This window comes from Neltuma alba, unplaced genomic scaffold (assembly GCF_004799145.2).
Source record: "Neltuma alba isolate B1F8T4 unplaced genomic scaffold, ASM479914v2 tig00002374_pilon, whole genome shotgun sequence".
NCBI lineage: Eukaryota > Viridiplantae > Streptophyta > Magnoliopsida > Fabales > Fabaceae > Neltuma > Neltuma alba.
In genome coordinates, this window is record NW_021632837.1 from 379,948 (window position 1) to 403,620 (window position 23,673).

General features: G+C 41.2%; 4 protein-coding genes across 4 annotated transcripts; 2 read left to right on the plus strand and 2 right to left on the minus strand.

Moving 5' to 3' along the window:
• Positions 1–910: 910 nt before the first annotated feature.
• On the minus strand, positions 911–1,389 carry LOC114724470 (auxin-responsive protein SAUR50). The gene has a single exon (XM_028910829.1). The coding sequence runs from the start codon at positions 1,223–1,225 to the stop codon at positions 911–913; it is 315 nt and encodes a 104-aa protein (XP_028766662.1). The 5' UTR covers positions 1,226–1,389.
• Positions 1,390–8,839: 7,450 nt separating this feature from the next.
• LOC114723885 (probable cytokinin riboside 5'-monophosphate phosphoribohydrolase LOGL10) lies at positions 8,840–10,830 on the plus strand. The gene is made up of 7 exons (XM_028910132.1): positions 8,840–8,997; positions 9,153–9,250; positions 9,348–9,378; positions 9,506–9,605; positions 9,814–9,884; positions 10,062–10,205; positions 10,420–10,830. Exons 1-7 carry the CDS (start codon positions 8,899–8,901, stop codon positions 10,513–10,515), a joined length of 639 nt encoding a protein of 212 aa, XP_028765965.1. The 5' UTR covers positions 8,840–8,898; the 3' UTR covers positions 10,516–10,830.
• Positions 10,831–11,863: 1,033 nt separating this feature from the next.
• Positions 11,864–15,811, minus strand: LOC114723871 (endoglucanase 10). The gene is given in 7 exon segments (XM_028910111.1): positions 11,864–12,495; positions 12,586–12,752; positions 12,955–13,102; positions 13,440–13,495; positions 13,498–13,876; positions 14,378–14,661; positions 15,226–15,811. Coding segments are annotated over 7 exon segments (1,557 nt in total). The 5' UTR covers positions 15,416–15,811; the 3' UTR covers positions 11,864–12,162.
• Positions 15,812–20,815: 5,004 nt separating this feature from the next.
• Positions 20,816–23,460, plus strand: LOC114723880 (uncharacterized). The gene is made up of 3 exons (XM_028910121.1): positions 20,816–21,391; positions 21,547–21,647; positions 22,487–23,460. The coding sequence occupies exons 1-3, from the start codon at positions 20,922–20,924 to the stop codon at positions 23,143–23,145; spliced, it is 1,230 nt and encodes a 409-aa protein (XP_028765954.1). The 5' UTR covers positions 20,816–20,921; the 3' UTR covers positions 23,146–23,460.
• Positions 23,461–23,673: the final 213 nt, after the last annotated feature.

The window sequence follows — 23,673 nt, forward strand, 5'->3', positions numbered from 1 at the left end:
CAGGTGACTTTTCACACAAACCCACCATTCAGGGAGACCCAGAAAACAAAAGCGAGCTTCAATGTCAGGTATTATTGAGTGGTTCTCCGTTGAATTTTTTCCAAGGATAGGAGCCGAAGTATGATAAGAAGTCAAAACTTAAAACTACGCACTAACATGGCAGTGGTCTTCAAATCTTAACCATCTGCCCTGCATGCAGTGTGAGGGTGACACGCAAGTGAGAAAAATATAACAACAGTGAACCCTATACTTATTTCGCCTACATTCAGTAACACTACAGAATTACAGAGACATAGAAGAATTGTGCAGAATCTTGAAAATACAAAGCAACAAACTGCGAAAGGAAAAAGAAAAGAAATTGAAGACGTCGCTGCCAAGTTGAATTTCGCTGCTCCTGTCCAGACATTCCGTTTTCATGTTCCCGTTGGGAGTGATTTCATCACAGATCTAACAACGATAACGGTGAAACATGCAGTGCCCCAAAAAGACAACCTCGGCATTGAATATTCGAAAACAAACAAAACCCTCGAAAGTTGAAACAACTGATTTCTCAAAAGTTGATTCAGTTGTTTGTGTGATGCAATATCGTATATGACAGAACGACTTTAATTTAATAATTTATTTCCCAGAAAACAAAGGACTACTATTAGTTCTCCATAGGGTGCATTGGCATTACACTAGCCAGCTTCTGCCTCCACCACTGCATGAAAATTGGTAAGCTAATTTCTAGATCTACAGACAGTCTAATCCCATAACAAGATTTCATGGGGTTAATCTGTTGAGGTGAGAGTTGCTACTTTAAAAGAACAACCTCTTACAATATAAAACAAAAGAAGCAGAGAAAATAAAGTGAGAGAGCAGTGAGGCAGCTCCATGTATAGCCCGTGTCTCCTTAGTTTGATGTACATTTTCATCCAAGAGTGGAGGCGAGGGACTCAAAGGCGTCTTCCTCACAAGGGATTGTGAGTCCCCTGTCGTGATCAAACCCGAACTCTTCTTCGGCTTGAAGGAGAAGGCTTTGGAACTCAGGGCGGCTTAGAAATGAAATTGGGACAACGTATCTACTTCTGTTTTCTCCGACATATATAACAAAGTGACCCTTGGGCACGTCCATAGGCAAGCCTTCTTCAACATACCCTCGTTTCCTCCCCAAGCTCGAGCATCTCTTTAGAATTTGCTTCAGAACTGCGGTCTGAGGGAGTCTGCTGGGCTTCTTCAGAGCCATTATGGATTCAGAATGCTGATCTGATGTGTCTGGTGAATCTGGAGAGAGCTCCGTAAAATTGCAGAGATGGTGGGAGAGAACGAGAGGATCTGTAGGTTTTTATGGTGAGATTCAGAGGAGGGAAGGAAAGAGAAGAACAGAGTTACCAGTTATGTGAAGCTGGGGTGCCGCAAAGGACAAGTATGGGGTTTTCCCAAGACAATGTCGAGATGGGTGTTTTGGGGTTTATCGTGAGCTGAAGGACATGATGTTGCCCTTCTAGAGGACAGCCCGGTCCCTTCTTTAGTCTTCAAATGATATTTTTGTCAAAGCGTACGGTACTAAAATGTAACATCCCTGCAATTTCCAATGTTGCCTTTTACCGGTTCTCTCCCAAGGCATTTTTACGCAGTAAAGATGAAACCAAATGTTGAAACTTGAAACCGTCCCCAACCCTTTTTCTCACAAAGCATTGCAATTGTAATATTCAGCTTCAGCCCCATCACCTTTAACTAATACTATATGTAAAAAGGACGTTGTCCTTGCCCCCTTCTTTTTAATGGCACCAGTCCGCATCGTTCCGAGTACCGAAATTACAGAATTGCCCCTGGCGGAGTTTTCTATTTTCCTGTTTCGGCTGAGGTTCCTTCCCCCGGGTCGTACGGGGACGGTGACTCCTCATGGCCCTGGTTCCAATTGCTATTGGCGATGACAGAACGTCCGAATTTGATGGTTTCAACTTGATACAGACCTGGAGGTCAAAAAAAAAAAAAAAAACTCGACGCAAACCTTCGCAACTACATAAATAAATCCTTATTAGTCCTGTCATTTTACGCCCAAAAAGAAGAAAATTCGAGAAACCTAATCCCCATGGCCAATCAAGTTGCACGAGATCGAGAGTGGTGGTCATATGACAAATTCACATGCATTCATGTCTTGCAAACAGCAGCGGTCTACGTTATAGTACTGTCCTTCCGTCCCCTTCTTTTCTAGCTAGCTTCCTCTGAGACATGGGAGGCCTACCTATGTGACTGCTCCGTTGCAGTAATAACCTACCTCTGTGCACATTTATAGTCTTAAAGCAATTAACATGGTCATCTATCTTTTAAACTTTTGCCACAATTGAATTGTTTGCAGAGAGCGGCCTGTGATCGCCGCATTGCCATATTGTTACTTCACACAGATCGCATTGATTGCGATGTTCCCCTTTATGTATGTGACTTCATTTCTCTCGCCCAGGACCAAGAGGGGCTAGCGACGCAAATTGAAATGCAGTTAAAGCCACGACCAGAAGTAGAATTAGAATATGCAACCATTCAGAAGGGTATGGGCGTTAAATCCAAAAGAACGTCTGCCGTTATTGTTAAGAGAAGATATTTGATGGACAAATATATGAATATATTATGAGGGTTTTAGTAAATAGGGGAAGAGAAACACGAAAATTGAGACCAGTTGAGAATGGAAGCGCCACATGCTCATTTTGTTGCCTCTGTATAGACACGGGGGATGGATTGTAGAGTGGAGGATAACGTGGTCCTGTACGTCCCCTTTCATAATCACACACGCCACTAGCCAGCAATGCAGCTACAGAAACACAAGTTCGCTGTCATAATTAATTGGTTCTGACCATTAAATGATGACAACCAAACCATTACCAACTGATGACCCAAATGTCTACTGAGAAGGAAAGACCTACGTACAAACGCACTTTGCCATCCCATTCCCCATGTTCCAAGGCCAACAAAGTGCCACCGACTAATACGACACCGTACTCTTACCGCTCCTTCGCCTTCGCCTTTATTATTTGAATTGAACTGAACATAATAGGATCTATTTTGTACTGGAGAAAAAATCCCCATGCAAACGCATTACTTGACGAATGCCTTGTGAGTGTCTCAAGTAAATACGTCAGGATTCGTCTATGGCTGACCAGCATTAATTGCATGTTTTATGTCATCCTATTCCTATGCCGGCTGCATCACATGTACACCTTTCACTCCAAAAATACATATATAGTGTCCAGAGTGGCTGTGAAAATGGTGTGGATCAATTCACGCCGCTCCTCTTTCTAGCTTCTTCTTCTGTCATTTTTAATAATGAGTGGTTGTTTTATCAATAGGGAAAAGAAAATGCTGACTGGATGTGTGGAAGTTTCTTGCCATGCATCTTATGCTGTTTAATTTTATGTTATGAAAATTTGTATGAATGTGCATACAACCCCGTGGCTAAACAATCGGGGATAACAGTGTATATGTATGAGATAAGAAATACACGTAGCTACACGATAATGCTATATATATATATATATATATATAACGCGGTGATGGATGGGTGCGCCCTTCTAATCTGATATTGTTATGACAATGCTACATCTCAACCTCATTAGCCTCACCCTACCCATCTTGCCATCTCCTTTTTCGCAAAGAAGCAAAGGAGAACCGGGAAAAACTTGTTTGACAATAAATGATGAGTGAACGCGTAAAAAAAAAAAAAAACAAAGTGGTGGACCATCCTGTATGCGGAAGAGGCTCCCAGTCTCTCTCTCTCTCTCTCTGTTTTTTCTTTTTTTCAAAGAATAAAAGCAGACTCATAAATTCAAAACGAGAATTACAAAGAAGTACTGCTTACAACTTGCAAGCTTCTTTTACATTTATCCGCCTCCCTTAGTCAAGATGAAGGATGGTTAAGATGCAGCTATGATGAGGCATACTTAGGAGGCTCAAGTCTTCAAAAGAAGCTAACCATTTTCTGGGAACGTGATCGACAAACAAAAATGCCCCTTTTCCTGGAAAAAAAGAAGAAGAAAAGAAATGGTGATGGCCTGTCACGGGAAGAAAATCCAACGACCATATATTGCCAATCTAGTAACACAATAATTAAAGGGTAGAAGGGAAGAAGAAGCGTTTGGTGCAGTAGATGGAGGCTGGAGCAGGCATGCATGTTACTTTTGCACTCTTAAGGCTGAATAGACAGCGACCGCTGACTGTCAGCACTCAGCACCATCAATTTTTCTCTGTTGGCCTTGTGTTCTACCAGAGGCCACGCTTTCCCTAATAAATATGGACAACAGATCAGGCCACCCAATGATATTACTCCCCTAAGCAACTGTTCTACATGTGGGCGTTGTGTGCTCCGTTTTGCTTTGTAAAGAATGACGGTGAAGAACTCGAATTGTGATGTCTATAAAGAATATGCCTGCGTGTTATTAATGAATTTAACTTGCCCGGTGATCAACTTCTGTAAAATAAAACCATGTATATATAGCTAGTAAAGTGCTGTACTATCAGCGACGAAGGGGAAGCCCATTACAGCTCAACTGAAAACCACGTGCCATCTTATGGACGTACCTCTCTGCCCCAGCATCCGGCATCCACACACAATTAAATATTACCTACTTCCTAATTATAAGACCTTGTTTATAGTCGACAAATGAGATATTATAAATAGGACCGGAGATAATATCAAACAAGCTTGTTTACAAACTTAGGCACTGAACCCTACAGGGGAAACACGACTTTACCCGGAAGGTCCGACTTATTGGGATGTATGTGGATATATTAGTTGTAACTTCAAGTTCAATGTGACCTTTCAACGATAATACAACAGATTATGGTCACCGTAAGAGTTCTTCGGCCCTAAGAAAGGGGTCCCTATCAAAGATGCGTGATCTTGAAAAAGAGCCGAGGCAGAAGCGGGTATAGGCAAGGAAGATTGCAGCATCTTCATGAACAAAAATGCCGATCTAGCTTACTTCATGCAAAGCGAAATAACAGTATGAACAGTGTAAAAAGGAGAGTACCTGCTTTGGATTTTGTACAGATTCTTCGCGAAGGCTTGAACTACAACTCCTCTTCAAGATGCGGGTAAGTGCAAGTCTTCTCTTGTTCATCAATATTCATGGGATTGTCGTACACATCACGGATGGCCCCCCGCGAATCCGAACTTCACTGATAGCTCTAAAAAACTGCTATAATTATTCCAAAGAAAGTTGTTGCTTCGTACTCCTCCAGTCCTAAATGTAAGACCCTTATACACACTTGTATAAATGTCTTATATCTAGGACCGGAAGAGTATTATTTTGAAGTCATTATTCAGTTAATAAAAATTACCGTTAATCATGTTGAAGTCGAATATATTTAATATGCATCATGAATTACACAGGGATCTAGATCTGAAACATCTATTTAATAAGGTACATATTTCAAAATAAGTATAAAACAACATGAAAATGTGATGTAAATCCCAAATACGAAAACTATGAAATATGTAATTTTATTTGTACTTTTATGGTCACCTCTTTATCTACAGAATAAGATCAAATTCTTCTCTGTTGATTTATGAAGCCGGAGCAACAAAAAAAGGGCGGAACAAATTGAGTCCATGATTTTGGAATTTAAATATATATATATATACACACACACACACACATAGAGAGAGAGAGAGTAAATTGAGTCCAGTAAGATCGGTCATTGGTGCCCAATAAGCCCAGACTTTAGGGAGCGTTGTCTGACTTACGTGATGTAATGGGCCAGCTAAGACGCAAACCCAAGAATTCCAAGAGGGAGGGTGAGTTTAAAAGCAAGAAACTTTTTGTACAAATTTATTGACAATTTTTTGAGAATATGGTATAATTTTTAGACATTTTTATATATTTTTTAAAAAAGATTGTTTTGAAAGTTTATTTTGTACGTTAGAAAAATGGCCCTTACAATCGCAGTCATCTTATTGAAAGTTACTCCTGCTCAATCACTGGAGGTAAAGAACACAGCATTCTAATAACGTTGGACATGAAAGGATATGCTGATGCAGTTCGATTAAAATTAAAGCGTTGTGTTTATGATGAGAAATGCGTGTAGATTAAAACATGATGGGTCATCCGTAGGAGTGCCTTGAAAGGCTGTATCCTGTATAGCACTAAATCAGGAAAGGAATATCGAGACACCACATCCATCTATTTTGAGTTTTTTTCCCCCCCGGGTGAGAATTCTGTATGAGACCATAGCCAAAGCTGTAACTGGTTCCGTGAGAGATCTTCTAAAACTGATTGTCTTGGATATTCTCAAATGCTTGGAGTGATTTCCCTGAGCAATTTGCTACGTGCCAGACAATAAAAGTTACCACCTTGGGAAAAAAAAAAAGAGAAGAAAAGAAAATTAGTGCAATAGGCAGATTTTCAAGTTTGCATTCCGACTTTTACATGGCTGACCTGAACATAGTGCTGATTTCGTCATCACACGCACACACACACGCATATATATATATATATACATATATTTGTTGGCATTAAGATATGTGCGAAGGGCGTCGGCGAACATCACATCCTCCCGTGAATGAGTCCGGGGGATTAGATGGCTGATGGGACGTAACTTCGAGTTGGAGAGAAAAAGGCCGTGACAGTTGACCATCGACGGACATCTGAAGAGCCTCTCGAATAATGCCTGCACAATTGGAATTTAATTCTATTTATCTGCATGTTTTAAATAAAAATAATTTATTGTTTAAAAATTATAAACTAGATATTTAAATATAGATTAAACAATTTAGATCTCATATGCTTTGCCCTTGCAAATGATCGTTATAATCTGATTTTTCCCCAAAAAAAAAATCTTTTTGTATAATTGTGCCTGATATCAATCAATTATATATGTGTGTGTTAATTTAATATAGCATTAATTATTTTTTTTACTCTTAATTTTGGCTGGTAAAATTTCTGAAGAAGGAAAAACAGACAAAAAAACAAATTAAACATATTAAAAAAGTTAAAAGAAATATCAACATACTAACAACACTAGGGGTGTGTTTGGGTCACACCCCAAACCATAGTTTGGAGATTAAGTCACCCAAACACCCACCCAAAAACCAAAGCCATGGTTTTGGAAAAAGCAAATTTTTTTTGTTTTTGGAGAAAAGAGGGAGAGTGTGAGAGCCTATAGGATATGTATCTTGTTATTTTTTTTATAAACATATTTAATATAATATTTTATAAATATATATACATATTAATTATTTATTAATTATATTATCTTATGTATTATTAATTATGTTGGTAAAAAATATATTATTAACAATTTTATTCCTTCAAATTAAAATATATCATAAAATCTATTTTTTTTGTAATTATCATATTAACTTATGTCTTTTTTTTAGTAATTTGTATATATAAAAAGTGCTTCTGATAACAACTATCCAAACACTCTTATTTCTCAGAATCACTTTTTTACAAAATCTATTCTTCACAGAATCTATTCTCCCCAAAATCTATTTTTCAGAATCACTTTTCTAAACCACGGTTTGGTTTCATCCAAACACACCCTAGTTCCCAATCTATTACATGAGAAAAAAAATCTCAGAATACGATTATTTAAAAAAAACAGAGAGAGAGAGAGAGCGCTCAGTGGCGATTGGATTTGGAGCGCTCCTTTGTTGATGGGTTTGATAGCGCCTCTCTCTCTCTCCCCCTCCCCCCTCTATCCTCGCCACCAAATGCTGTTCGATAAATGGAGCGTATCTGCGCTGTTTCAGATTGATACAGACACTGATGATTATTCGGGACTCATCGGATGAAATGTCGCTGTAATTGTTTGTCCCGTGAATGTTGGAAATATAATATAACGAAATTATGTATTCAAAATTTCACTCGCTAAGAGGGGAGCTTCCCTTGACTCGCTGCGCAAGAGGCCGATCGCGAAGAACCCTCAGAGTCAAACGTACGCGTGTGAAAACAAACGGTGTATTTGCAACCAACCTATTCGTAGCAAAACCTGTGAAAAACGAGAGCAATATGTAAATTAATTAGATGTAATAGTAACGGAGAAATTAGGACGCGGTATTCGATTATGAAACTAATTGCCTTGGGCATTGGGTTTTCTCGGAGCTTCTCAAGTCCCGTGCGAGCCAACCAATTAAGGGACGCACCCCCGGGCAACTTCCAATCCATCCATCCAATGACAAAAACAATCATCATGGAATATTCCTTCCCCACCCTGTTCTTTCGTAGAATGGCACGACCTCGTTTTAGCTAATTTATATATTGCTTCTGAATTACGTACTGCTCTATTTATGTTTGCAAGGCCCACACACAATTCTGTTATTTAATAATTGTGGAGGCTGCAAGTGAGCACCTTTACTCAAATGAAATCTCACTATCGGAAAATTCCGAGAAGAACAGAGGAGAGTGGCAGATTAAAAATGATTCTCCGAATTCAGGACTTTTTCATTAAAAAGAAGTACTTGGAGTCGGACGCATTCTCATTGGAACTAAATAAGAAATACTGAGTCGAGAGGAGAGGGAGGGATGGGAAGTGAGGCGAGCTGTGAACAGGATTTGCGGGCAACAACAAATAAGAAAAGGAGGTCATGTGACGATAGAGCATATGGTTTAATTGAGGAGGGCTGGTCATTTGAAAGGGCCTACGCTGCACCTGATCAGATGAATCTAGAATCTAAGGAGACGTCGAGTGATATAATTACCGACAAAATGGAGGCCATGTGCACAATGAATGAAGTGACTGGGGGAAGAGAGGGAGGGGTTGACGTCATGTGTGGGGTCGGGGGGATGGATGATTGATGCCGGCGCTCAGAGGGAGGGGGAGTGGCATTGTATAAGAGAGAGAGAGGGAATGGTAATGAGTTTGAAACAATCTTGGCATTCCCTCCCTGGGCACTTGGCAGTGGCGAGCACACTTTACCCTCAAATGAATTGCAGGTTCAAACGTATCTGCGTGTTCTGTGGCAGCAGCCCTGGCAAGAACCCCAGCTACCAGCGAGCTGCTCTTCAGCTCGCTCACCAACTGGTATTCCTTACTCGTCATCAACTCTCATTCTTCCTCCCATCCCATACAGCCCCTGCCTCTGCATTTAAAATTCCATTGAACTTGCGTTGTGTTGTCGCAGTGGCAGAGAGCGACACTATTGGGTAATTTCTTTGCTTTTTCCTTTAAATATGCAGGTGGAAAGGAGCGTGGACTTGGTGTATGGAGGAGGCAGCATTGGGCTGATGGGTTTGGTGTCACAGGCCGTCCGTGACGGAGGTCGCCACGTATTAGGGTACCTCTCATTTTCCCCCTGCCTCCCCCAATTCTTTATGAACTCAGCTCACTGTTGTTAATTATCGCACCCGCACGCTTTGTTCTCTTGTTTGCAGAGTCATTCCCAGGACACTTACGCCAAGAGAGGTGGGTTTTGTGTGTGTGTGTGTGTGTGTGTATTTGCAGTCATAATCACATGAATGTAATGGTTAATATAAAGCAGAGTAGGAGTAGGAATTGAGAAATGAGATTGGTTTTTGGGGAATGAATACAGATAACGGGAGAAACGGTGGGGGAGGTGCGAGCTGTATCGGGAATGCACCAACGCAAAGCCGAGATGGCTCGACAAGCCGACGCATGCATCGCCTTGCCAGGTTCTTTCCCTCTTGCCAGAAGCAAAATTAAAATAAAACACCACTCCCCATACTTTCCCATTTTGATTCATCCCCCAATAATTGACCCACTGCTCGTCACTTTCTCTTCCTTGCATCATCGCATGTCACTTTTTTTTCCCTTGTCATTCCTCGGAATCTCGATCGCTTTCTGATAAATGACTCATTGTTTGGGAAATCATATGTGCAGGTGGGTATGGCACCCTGGAAGAACTATTGGAAATCATCACCTGGGCTCAACTGGGAATTCACGACAAACCAGTAAGATTGGAAGAAAAACGCAACACCTATTTATCTATCTATTGTTAATTCCAAATAGGAATGCGAGGGGTTTATGATGATTAGGAGAGATGTGAGTTGTCAAAGAAATAATGATGACGTGGTAAATAAAAGAAGGAGAATGATTAACCAAAAAGAAAATGAAAACAATGGGTGCAGGTGGGCTTGTTGAACGTAGACGGCTACTACAACTCGTTGCTGTCATTCGTTGACAAAGCCGTGGAAGAAGGCTTCGTCGCACCCGCTGCCCGTCACATTATTGTGTCTGCCCAAACTGCCCACGACCTAATGTCCAAGCTCGAGGTACTCATCACACCGCTTAGATCATATCACAATAACTCTCCTAAAACACACACTGCTGCTTTCTACAATTAATATACTGGGATAAGATGTTTTTATGGATGTGATCACGTTTCAATGATACATGCATATCTCTCTACACGTGGCTCCCATGACACATCATGGATACTACGCAGTCAGCAATGATCTGAGCACTTCATTCCTTTACTTTGGGCAGGAATACACTCCCCAGCACCACGGGGTGGCCCCTAGGCTTGGCTGGGAGACGGAGCAACACTTGGTTTACACTGCAAAGTCAGACATCTCGCGTTGACCAAACACACAAACATGCAGCATCCTAGACGTCAACTCCACGCAGTAGTCCCCACAGTTCTTCTTCTGTTGATTAGCTGTGGATTCCTTGCCGCTTTTAAGATACAAGATTAAATGTGTGTGTGTGTGTGTGTAATGTCCTCTGTTCTCTTTTTTCCTGCTGTGATTTGGGACCGATGAAGCAGAATCAGAAGGGGATGATTCACTGTGCGCTGGAATCTGCCACATGAATAAAATCAATCAATAGTGGAGGAATTTTTCATGATATGGTGCATGACTGTTATAATAAATGAAGTTGAATAAGGCTCTTAATTAAAAAAGAGTGGTGGAAATGGGTAACGATTATGACATTTCGAAATTAAAAAGGAACCGCCCCTTCGGGGACATCTGATGAAATTAAAAAGGAACCAAAGAGTACGCAGGGGATGAATACATCGGAGGACATTATGCAGCGCACCTACTGCCATCGAGTCACAAACACATAGGGGGAAAGGGATCGTAGAAATGAATAATGCGAAGAGTCTGAGTTTGACAGCAATTGGTTTTTTTGGGGGGGGGGGTTGTTTGTAATTAAGTGATTTCATGAAAGATGGTGGTGAATGGTGATGCGCAGGGGAATAAAAGTTGAAGGCAATAAACTGCAGAAGGACACCTGTCCTTAACCGTACAGAGTATGGGGATGGAAGACTGGGGAAGAAAGGGAGATGGGGAGGAGCCTACCGATGAACCAGGAGGCATTGATGTCTTCCAGATGAAAAGGGCCTGCGGACATTGGACCGGCGAGTACCCACGTGGGTTTGGCCTTTTCCTATCGCAACTCTCCCTCCGTCGTTATCTCCTCTACTCTTTTATCTACCAGTGACGAGTCGGCTGGTGAGATCAACATTTCTTTTTTTTTTAATATAGATGAGAAATCGAAGGTTTGACCCTAATTATAATCCCAAACCGTCAGTATTTATTTCTTGATTTCTGAGAACAAAAGCTACTGAAAGCTCGTCTCCAAATCTCCAGATCGCTACTAATCAACGTGATGCCTTCTCTTTTTCCCGGATTCCGATCAGCACTCTCTGCATATCAAATTCATCAGCTCTATATGTGCCATATAGTGCCCTCTCTCAATTCTGACTCTTCGCTCGTACTTAGATGAGTCGATTAGCCTCCCCTTTTATACTGCTCAACTACAGCATGATGCCCTCAAACTCATTAAACTTCTCACTCCCATTTTATTATTCGTGAGCTTAATGTCCCTCCAAAAACCATTTTCTGCTCAGGCAAAGAGAGCTCCCAACCATCTTTGTATACAGATCTGAGAACGCAATGCAATTCCTTATCATAACATAATCATTTCAAAAAAAAAAAACAATTAATATATATTTTCAACACAGCTGCTCAAAGATGGTGAGCTGACAACGACAAATCAAATTTTCCCGTGCGTGGCAATGTATCCCGAACTAGCAAACACCACATCATACACTACAATACATACAATCAAGCATATTGGTGCACCATTACTTCGCCCCCTTCTAATTAGCTACAAAATGAATAAAGCTACAGCGAAATATGGTTGACAATTGACACTCGCACTCAAACATCCAGTTTACCTTCGGTTGCACGGAACTCAGGTTGCGGCCAGGAGAAGCTATAACTTTCAGGAAAAGGATTGAACTGCGGAGGATGTGGAGACTAAACTAGAGAAGAGGCCCACTGCAAGGGCAGTGTTATAGGTGCTTGGTTCGGCTTGCATGGAATTGTTCCTCGAGTCAATAAAAGTCTCATTTAAGAAGGGTCCACCAACAAGCGCACCAGTGGCTACATTGGGATTAGGAGCAGATGATTCGAGCCATTTGAAACCGTCTTTGCAACTAGGCTTTTCATCAGCAGGAATCGAAGCTCCCCTGTGATGCACGAATTTGGGGAATTTATCCCCATATCCCACGAGATAACTCATACGCATAGGATTATTGCCCAGGACATAATTAGCCTGCACAAGTAGCAAGAAGTTTTCAATTTGGAGAGGGATCACGTGTTACAGAATAGTTGAAGTTCCGTGAAAATGATAATGGAAGGTTACCTGAGATTTGGCAAAGTCCCGGAGATCTTCTGGGCTGAAAGAACCCGAATCACAACTTAATTTGTGAGTCTTCGAAGTAAGCATATAATCACTGTAAAGAGTAGCTAAGAATGCTGAAGCAACAGGTTGTTGCAGAGAGTTCCATTGGCTGACCCATATGAGACCATCTGTATCATAGATGAAGAAAACTAATTACTGAAGACACAACGGTAAAATTATCAGCACGATAATGAAATTTGATATTAATCATTGACAACATGCCTATCGGACGATCATGGAATGTTAAGCTGATGTTAAGAATGTGTAGTGCAAAGACAAAAACATTTTTAACATGACTATGCAGAAATAGCTTTTATTGGAGAGCATTACTATCAGTTCTGCTTTTTGTGGCAGTCGGAGAATCTGGCAGAAGGCCGCACATTACAGCCTCAGCCGTTTTCCTGTAACTTTGGAGACCAGAGCCATATGAGTCGGAAATATCATTGGCCCTAAAGAAGCTTAATCTGGATAACAAAACCTGCTCCCAGAAAAGACTAGTATTAAAGATTAAAAAAAAAATCCAAAGAAAAACCAATTCTTCATTACTGCTGAAAGCAAAGCATCATCTAAGGTGAAGGAAACAGTGCTCGCAATTAAGCTAAACCCTGTTATGAACACAATTTTAATTTCAAGCCACTAGTTTCCCCTAGCCTTCTTTATGTCCCATCTGGGAATGTGATCCGTGGGTTCTAATCAGCATCCAAAGCCCATTTTCAACTGACGCATTCATGTAATTTATGATGATCTCTGGCTAAAAGATACGCATTAAAACAGGGCAAAGATTGGAATTCACCAACAATAAAGGAGAAATCTACCTGGGTTCCGGCAAGCTTGTTGTCCCAACTAAACCAGGTTGGAGTCCCCATTGAGCATAGTCTTCTCCCTTTTGGCCGGTCACATACTGAAGATATGAATGATCATTTGTAGCATGATAGAGCCAGCTAGCTGCCCACAAGAGTTCATCACCATATCCTGTTGAATTATAATACGTCTGGACTTCAGGAATGCTCTTACTATATAATTCCCTGTTCTTTTCCGCAAAATTAAACAACTCTTTTGCATGCTTGAGGAGCGTGCTTGAATATGTAGAATCAGTTTTCTTAAAGACCAAAGATGCTGAGGCCATGGCTGCTGCAGTTTCAGCTGCTACATCTGTTCCAGGACTAGATGTGTTGACCTGTATAAGTGGTCGTGCCTCAGTCATGTCTTCAGGCCTATCCCAGCATGCATGATCTGCCTCAGGATCACCCACCTGCCAAACAATAAATTTTAAGAAATGAAATAGATCAGATTAGGTCATCATGAATCCAGCTTGCTAAAGGAGTGGGCTGCTGAGAAAGTTCTAACACCAAAAGAGAAAGGCTGAAAGCAGCTGGCACATGAAGGCAAAGAATAATTCATATTTATATGAACACTATCCCTTGATCAGTCCTGTACAATAATCACCACAATGCAGTGAAGTCTGAAAAGCATGAATAAGAATAATAGAAAGATAAAGGAACAGTATTAAAATTTAAAAAAAAAAAAAGACAATATAAAAACAATCATTTTCTAATCTCACAGCATGCCATGGCATTAATACCACAAACACAAAATTAGAGAATGCATCTGTCTAAGACTATCCGAGAGTCATGGAGCATTTGAAATTTATGCCCACACAATAGCTAACTTGCACATAATGCTGGCATCAAATGGAAGTTGAAAGCTCTGACAACCCACCCAAGAAAAAAAAATTGAGTTAAAGCTACAGTACCTGAACGTAAAGCACATTCTCAGAAGGATGAGCCTTGATGAGATAGTCAGTGATCCACTTGAGTGATTCCTTAGCAGGTTGCAACTGCGAAACTTTATCCATATTATTTCCATATTCCAAGATGGCCCAAGATAACACGGTGGCAGTAAATGCCATTGGAAAACCAAACTTCATGTGATCCCCAGCATCGTACATCCCTTTTGATAAATCCAACTTTGCTTGACTTCCATCTTTAAGAGCAGAGTCCCCTCTCCAGGATATTTTGTTGTCAGCCAACTTACCAGCTGCATTGAGGAATTATGGACTTAACTAGTACATAAAGTAGGGATAAAAAAATTATGAAATCTAAGCAATAGCATAGCAGACCATGATTGAAGTAATCAAGGAAATTCGAAAGACCAACAAATCTATGGAATTTTTATTGAAAGAAACATATACGATCTCTTAAAGAGATTAGTGTTGTGACCTACAAATCAAAGGGGCAGAATACCACTATTTTAATAAATAAAAATAAAGATGAAAATTAAGAAACGCCAGGCAAAAGAATACAGATGTTGAGACTTGGTTTGTTGGCTCAATTAGTATGCTTCAGAACAAACACGAATACTTGGAACAAAAACGAAATAAGAAGCCCATATAATTTCAGATCCCAACTATGTCATACGCACAACGAGGCAGTCAGGAACCGAGAAAATGAAACTCCCTCCTGGGAAGGTGGAACATAATGAAGAAAAGGGATAGAAACTAATCAATCACATAGAAAAGTAACAGATAAAAAGGAAAACGAAAAATGATCTATACAAATGAGTGATGCATTTTTGATGGGGGAAAAAAGGGAGAAACGTTACATTTTTGTATATCGAAGAACTGCATTGAGAGTTTGAGAGCGGAGGCATAATCTTCGTCGTGGGCGCTCTTATGGTGGTGACCAAATTTCTTTACTAACGCATATGCAACGGCGCCGACGACGATAGCGAGAACGACAAACGCCACAAACCAGCCACAACAAGATCCCCCGGACCTCGACTTTTCAGCCATTTCAGAAAATGCGCTTTGATTACCGCGTCAGCCCCCGGATCTATGCCAAACTCAACACATTGTTAAAAAACAAGGGCGACTTCCAAAGTGCCCGTGAAGCGCAACGTGGGAGAGAAATTGATAGATGCCTGACAGCGAGAAAGAAGAGAGATCTAGCTTTGGACGACAGCTACGTTTGGAATGCAGTTATTATACAGGCTTGAACATTGACTTGAGATGCATGGAATTAAAATTGGAAAACCTTAAGCAAGGAAGCAAGCGCCAGCAACAGAATAGTGGAAAAGATGGATCTAAACTAACCAGGGGTACATATGACCCGACCCGAACGCAAGGTGGGGGAGAGTGGAAACTGAAAATGGCGGGCTCCGAGGATCACCGACGAGAAGTTATACTCGAGGCATCCCTTCTTTAGGTATCAGGTGAATGACGCAAATGACCCTGCTCATTTGGTAAAGAATGAGACCGGGAAGGTGAGGAAGGAATGGGGGGTGACATGTGTAAAAGACACAAGTCAAGAGATGAGCCGTTTCCGTTTGTCGGTGGGCTGGTGATGATCGGGACCAGAAACTTGAGTGACATGGACCCTTCAACATAACGAACCTAAGATTATAATTTAATAATGTTTAAGATAAAAAAAAATTATTCTCGAAAAGGTTAATTTGTAACTCCTCTGTCAATATGTTTATTAAATTATAATCAGATCATTATTTCTCTCAATTTAAAAAATTCAAGGATCGAAATGCAAATATTTCGGAATAAAATATCACGCATGTTTGTAAGATACAAATGCAATTTTCCTTGAAAATGCAGCTTATTGACAATTTGACATTTATCACATAGCAAATTAAAATCTTGTTATGAATTCATTTAAGTGGTGAATTCCCATAAATAATACTACATCCAATTTTAATTATAAAAGTTAATCAAGACTATTTAGTGATAGGATAAATGTCAAAGATAGCGGAGATGTTACGCAAACACCCAAATCTAGGCCCATGAGTCTTCCTTGTAAAGCGGGAGAAACTTTAGTTTCAAACCTAGTTTAGCAAACGGCTGTCATCATTCTATTTACGAGGGACGTGACCTTGCACTTCCCAACCAGATGGAAACAATCATGTGCTGGAGAAACATAGAAACCAACCCTCTCAGGCTCTCACCCCTCCACCCAACCCTCTTTCTCTCTCCTCCTCTGGGGAACCTCCACACGTCTGCATGCCTTTATACGTGGATATGCACATATACATATATTTAAGTCTGGAATATAATGATCCTATTCTTGTATTACCCCTTCATCATGATGCCTGTGGGAGAGTCCATGTGGCGTTCTCACGTGAAATTTACCTCTGTTGTTTGATTAGCAAGTCCACTCCCACCCCATTGCTATGAGAAAAACACATGTAAACAGTTGGCAGATTGCTGAGAACTTAGAATATGGCAATCTGGTAGTGGTAAATCGAATTTTGTTTTTAGCAGTTCGTAGCGCGTGGATGTGTAGTGATCCTTCGTTGGATGCATCACGGATGCTGGATCTTACATCGTGAGACTATCGCAACAAATCTACTGACCAGTTCATTGTCAACAAATTTAACAGTGAAAGGACTTCCCAGCTGGACTGCGTTATAGCGTCTCAGATGATATCATCAGACACAGTAATTCTAAAAATATTGGGATTTCTTTCTCAATCTCATGTGATCAACATTTAATTCAACCGCGGTGGGTCAGAATGGACAACCTCAAATCCATGAAGACCATGTTCTTGCCTGTGATTTGTGAAAGCCTGAAGTCCACCTTTGCTTTGAGAATGACATAAAATGACGAGAGTCACTCGGAAGAAGGAATGATATTACGAATTTAGGATCACGATTTCTTTGCAATTTTCCCTGTTTCTGGCCCACCTAATCAAGAGAATGGGTAAGTCCGATCCTTCAGGGTTGCGATTCATTGGGCTTCTCATGCTCTGCAGTAATCCGGGCCGCAGTTTCTTTGGTGGGTCTTTGAGCCCTTTATCCTAAAAAGGTAAAAACAACGAGCAGAAGGATACGCCTCACACATCCTAGCCCTTGCTTGGTCCCATTGTCGTAAAGGAAATTGCAACCGCGGAAGCTCAAAATCAACATATAGGCCCAATATAAGATTTCGAATGCCCCGATAAATACCGTGATTATTGATTTTGACATGCCCGGTGTCCTCGGGTATTGACAGTGACACTCACATCAATAATTCAGTCCATATCGATAATACGTTCGGTGTCTTGGATACCCGTGGACAAAAGTATTTATCTTCACATTTGAAAATTGAAATTCTCATCAAAATGTCGAGCCGACAGTCTAATGTATCAGTATAATTAGAAACAGTCATCTAGATACCTCGAATATATTACTTACACCTATACTCTTTCTTTTCTTTTCTTAAGAATCAGACTAATAGCTAGATGAAACATTAGTTCTCTGATCAAGGTTGATTGTTAGCGTGAAAAGAGGAATTGGCAAATCAGATCCTGTAAGTACAGGGAGCTTGGCTGGGCGAATCAGTTATAATCAACGAGGTAGATCCAAGCAAATTAAAACATGACATGCACATGTCGTGCATTAAATTATGCTCCGGATGATTAGGTAATGTGCAGTTTTGATGGTGATAATAACTTGCGGAAGGAGGAGCTGGGAGAACAATATTCTTGTCCTTCCATTTTTTTTAATGAAGGTTTTGTGGTGGAAGCTAAGGAGCCCACGTATTAAGAGTGATGTGTTGGGTGTAACTGTGCCGCCTCATTATTTTATTATAACAAATGTTTATGGATGGATTGTGGTTGGCCAAATCTGTGCCTCCCTTTTGAGTTTTAACTACGCCCTCTCCAACAATATTCCGTAAGGATCGAGGGGCCTCTCAACCGATTGATTAAATTTGACTGCTTGGAGACCAACCACATCATTGCATGCATGCAGGATTAATGTTCAACAAAACTACATGTCCGAGTTCAGATATATGCAAGAATCAAAAAAGGGGCAAAGATAATGTTGGGTCCTGCGGAGGGTGAAATAATGGAAGCGTGTGATATATGTTTTGGGGAGGGAAAAGTGATAGGAAAACGAGATTCCACCGAACACGTTGGAGTATGTATGAGTGTTTATTCTCTAGTGCGTGCTTTATGGGATGCTCTGTTGGCTCTTTGTGCCTTGCCTTTTTCGGAGCCTTAGAATCATCTCCCACCCGCTCCTGCTGCATCTCATCTCGTCATCCTCACTTGCCCCTCCTCCCTACCCTATCTTCTTTCTCGGATCTCGTGTCACTGTTTTTTTATTTACTCTTGTTGCCATGATTCATGAGCTTCCCAGAAATCCAACTTCCCAACAAAGATAAGTAAATAAACCAGAACGAAAGGGGCAAACCCTTCAACAACCTGAAAACAGTGAAGGCGGCGAGGGAAAATATTTTAAGCTACGGAGATTGGTACGGTAAATTATTGAATTCTTTGACAGTTTTGTTTGATAGATACTGCCTCTAATTCTGATTAAAAGACTTTATTTGTGGACATTATAAACAAAACAAAGCCTTATAATTAAGACTGAAAGTATTATTATTTTGGTTAACGTGGGGAGCGCGGGAAGCTTTCGAAAACCAATTAATGAGGCGATGGAGTTGAGTCAACCATAATTAGCCAGACGATTCTAGATGGGAAGAGGGTGAGGAAGGCTCATGAGAAACTGCATTATCCTGGTCAACTGCCTATTTCTCCGCCGCCACTGCGTGTCACTTACTGCCGAGGTCTCACATGTTCCGATGCTCCGCCTCTCTATTTCCACGCTCTCTGCTTCAACATCCAATTTGTTTGACCTTAGCTTCCAAATAAAATACAAGTCCCCATATATCAACTATTAAAAACGAATTCCCCTCGAATTTTCGTTTGAATTGGCTTGCTTTATTTTACAAAACACATAATCCGATCCACAAGTCAGTGTGTCTGTCCCTAACTTCCGATATACGTATACAGACTAATATTTTAATTAGTTTTGAATTCATCACAAAACAAACAGAATTTTTTATTTCACTTGTAAATGATCTATAGAATATGATTCATATAACAGCTGTCCTAATTGGCCAATTAACACAGTCCATCCACAGCAATCATCATTTTCTACTCTCTCCTCCTTGTTTGGTATTTTTTTTACCAGTAATTCGTATAATAGTTCTATAAATATAATTAATACTCTACTATTTCATTACAATTTTGAAGTGATCACTACTTTTAAACAAAATTAAAATACTAAAGTGTCAACTATCTTAAGTGTAAGAATTATTATGTTCTACTCTGCTGGTTTTATTTGCAGGGCATGTATATATGTTCAAAGTAAGAAAAAATAAAAATTAAACTGTATTAACTCCTTCTTAAAATATGACAATTTTTTAGTTATATTCCTGTTTGATATATATACTACACATTTTAAGAAAATAACTATATTCATTGTAAGACATAAAAACAAAGTAGTAGATGCTAAAAATTTTTCCATGCATGAGAAAGAAGAGCGCGCCAGTCTCCCCACAATGAACGAGAGGACGTGCGTTACTGCATTGTATTAATAGGCTAGAAGTACATACGGAGCTCCAGATCAGACAACTGAAAAATAACAAGAAAATTCGTCTACATTAAACACCCAAGGGATTATTTGTTTTTTTGTCAAACACAGGGGATTATTTTTTAATGACCTAAAATTATGAAAAAAACCTTATAAATGAGCTGTTCATTCATTTGATTAACAATATAGATGGGAACTTTGGCGTGATTATTTAATGGTGCGCTCAATTTTCGCGTGTATTCATATGTGAAACACATCTCTCTTTACACGACGAAAATATGATGTGAATTAAGGAGACAAAACATCGTGTGTTAAACTGGCAATAATTCAAAACGCAAAGTATGCTATTTTTTTCCCTATAAGTGAGTTACCTTAAATATTGGATAAATGAGGCGATGCGATACAGGGGGCAAGAATTTCTGATCCTGCCATTGAGGCAAGACCACTCTTTCCAAACAAAATGTAGCACAGTAAAGAACCAGAATATGAAATATATGGACCAGTGGACGCAGCACACCAAAAGGTCACAGAATAACATTATGGTATTATGGCGGTTTTCACTCTGGGAAGATTGATAGCAGCTGAAGGCCTCAAAGGTGGGTCGAGTTGGGCGAACGAGACAAAGTAATTCCCATTATATATATGTTAAATACAAAGTTCAAAGCCGGGACAGTTAATGAGATGTACTAGTGCTATGTATATCAATATAGAAATAGGCAAATAGCCCCACTGCAGGGGGGCCCTGCCTTTATTACCCATTCATCCCATCAGGCCTCTCCTTTCCGGGGACGCCTTCAATTCGTTCGCTCACAAATATAAAACCCGCCCCCTCCTCGACCTCTCTCGTATCTATTTACATGACAGGGAGAAGTTGTTCTGGTTTCCTTCCATTGTCTTCCATTCTTTTAATTGCTTCGATTTAATTAGCTTTCGAGATGGCTCTCCTTACTTCCTTGCCCGAACAGTCAGATTCAGGTCCCGACTCACAAGTCCCAAAGCGCAAGCGAAATAAGCCGCAGAAGAAGCAGAAACCACCGTCTTCATGGGACCAAATCAAGAATCTCCTCACCTGCAAACAGATCCAAGGGTCGAGAGTTCACGACCCCTCCAAAAACCCCACCCCAGTGGGCTACTCCAAACTAGGATCTTCTTGCAGCTCCATCTGTAGTTTCAAAGACGTTGTTCACGGCAACACACGCGTTGTTCACAGGCCTGATAACTCCTCGCCGGAGAGCAGTGCTCTGGGTCAGCAAGCCGGGTTACTGAGCCGGAAGCCTCCGAATAACTCGTCATCTCGGTCGGCCAAATCCAACGGCGCTCCAAACGGCACTACATGTTCTAGAGGGATGCAATTCAGGAAACTCTCCGGCTGTTATGAATGTCGCATGATTGTTGACCCTTCCAGGTAGTTAATATATGCGAGACCCAATGTTAATGTTAAGATTTTCATTTAATTTCCATGTCTCCAGTTCGTTTCAATTGGAATGCTATTCATGATGTCATGAGAAAAATTGCAAATTGTGGAAAGAAATTAATATCAACATTGGATTGAAATATCAGGCTCCCGATGCCGAGAAGCACTCTATGTTCTTGCCCTCACTGTGGAGAGTTCTTCCCTAAGATGGAAAGCTTGGAGCTTCATCAAGCTACTCGCCATGCCGGTATATCATCACTCTTTATCCTTCTTTATTTTCCCTTTTCTTTTTGACCATTACATGCATCAGTCATTTCTTTTAATATTAAACCACTACTTCCACTTTCACCCGACATGTTTGCATGTTCGTTACTTAGTTTTGTGGTCGATATTCCATAAAGCGCTCCTCGACAAGCAGGACCCTCTAATAATTACTCAAGTTCTCGTTCCTAAACAAAGTGTTGCTTGTTTCCCCTTAATCCGTTGTCATGATGGGGCGTGGTTTAGCTTTTGAGGAAAAGAAAATTTGCACTGCGCAATGAAAATGGAAACTTGGAGACAAAAAGGACTCCACCATCCCATGCATGTCATCATGAAAGTGGGTTGCCTGGGAACTTTATCCTGGCAATCTTGCGCAAATCCATTCCATTTCTACGGATAATGATAAACATATTTCCCTAATTCTCTCACCAAAGTATACAAAAAATCAATAAATATAAAGACTGGAAGATTTTATTTTATTTTCCTGAGAGCTCATCATTTACCAAATATAACCACCACTCCACCAGCAATCACAACAGAGGCAATATATTCGCCAGTCGCATTAGTGGGAGCTTCAAGGTCTTCGCGCCAGATCACAGCTGTCTGTGCTGTGAGGAAATAAATGATCTGAGTCCATGAGGTGGCGGAACTTCGTGACTGGCCCTCAAAAATACTACAGTTAGAAAGGCCACCGATAGCCCCGTAAAAAATGTAGTAGACTGCTACCCGTCTTCTATACCTATTTTTAATTTTTAATTTTTTTCTTAGGTTAGTGGGAATAATAAACTGAAGCTTACTATGCTGCAATTGTCATTTGGTCAACAGTTTCAGAGCTGGGGCCGGAGGATTCGGGTCGAAATATTGTGGAGATAATATTCAAGTCAAGCTGGCTGAAGAAGGGCAGCCCCATCTGTAAGATCGAGCGGATACTCAAAGTCCACAACACCCAGCGCACCATCCAACGGTTCGAGGAGTGCCGAGACGCAGTGAAGAGCCGTGCTCAGTACAGCGTCAAGAAGAACCCCAGGTGCGCCGCCGACGGCAACGAGCTACTGCGATTCCACTGCATCAGCCTCTCATGCTCCTTGGGTGCACGTGGCTCCTCCTCCTTGTGCGGCTCGCTCCCCGGCTGCGGTGTGTGCACCATCATCCGCCACGGCTTCCAGGGCAAGTCTGATAGTGCCGGTGCGGCTGAGCAGCCACACTGCAAAGGAGTGCGGACCACGGCCAGCAGCGGTAGGGCCCACGACGCCTTGCAGTGTAACGATACTAGGAGGGCGATGCTGGTGTGCCGTGTCATTGCCGGGAGGGTGAAGCGCGTGGCGGAGGAGACTCCGGCGGAGGAGGAGACCGTATCGGCTGGGTCTTATGACTCGGTAGCCGGGAGCGCCGGGGTCTACTCGAATCTCGAGGAGTTGGTGGTGTTCAATCCGAAAGCTATCCTTCCTTGTTTCGTCGTGATTTACAAAGTGATGCCATGTTGAGGAAGGTCACCGTTATTGAGAATCAGAGATCGGATGTACTTTCTGGTCTGCTACACCCGCCTCCTCTGCTCCCGCATAAAGCCGGGGTGGACAGTGGACCCTACTGTTTGTCTAATGTGTACAGTGCTATCTCTTGCTGTAGGATGTACGCTGTAACAAAATCTCCCCCGTTTTTCTTTTTTAATGAGTTTTGGCCAACTGTTTAACTGCACGCTGGCGCGTGCTTTTCAATATATAGTAGTACGTGCCAGTTTCATGGCTTCACTTAATTTATTTAGGTTGAGTGAAACTGTGAAACTGGATTTTTCTTCCGGGCATTAATTGTGGGCACTGAAAACTTGGATTGTTCACGTGATAGAAACAGCAATCCCATAAATAAGTGGGGCTTGCCACTGCAGACTCACGCAACGCAATTGCGAGGCTTAAATGTTCATTCGGCAACTCGCTCTTCCCTGGAAGCAGTTGGAGCCCTCTCAAGTCTCAACCCTGTTGCTCTGTTAGAAAAGGGCGCGTGTTTGGATTCTTGAA

Coding starts and splice junctions, on each gene's coding strand:
- LOC114724470 (XM_028910829.1), bottom strand. CDS start 1,225: ATGGCTCTGAAGAAGCCCAGCAGACTCCCTCAGACCGCAGTTCTGAAG.
- LOC114723885 (XM_028910132.1), top strand. CDS start 8,899: ATGAATTGCAGGTTCAAACGTATCTGCGTGTTCTGTGGCAGCAGCCCT. Junction 9,251..9,347: donor GGAGGTCGCCACGTATTAGG/GTACCTCTCATT, acceptor TCTTGTTTGCAG/AGTCATTCCCAGGACACTTA. Junction 9,379..9,505: donor GGACACTTACGCCAAGAGAG/GTGGGTTTTGTG, acceptor GAATGAATACAG/ATAACGGGAGAAACGGTGGG.
- LOC114723880 (XM_028910121.1), top strand. CDS start 20,922: ATGGCTCTCCTTACTTCCTTGCCCGAACAGTCAGATTCAGGTCCCGAC. Junction 21,392..21,546: donor ATGATTGTTGACCCTTCCAG/GTAGTTAATATA, acceptor TTGAAATATCAG/GCTCCCGATGCCGAGAAGCA. Junction 21,648..22,486: donor TCAAGCTACTCGCCATGCCG/GTATATCATCAC, acceptor TTTGGTCAACAG/TTTCAGAGCTGGGGCCGGAG.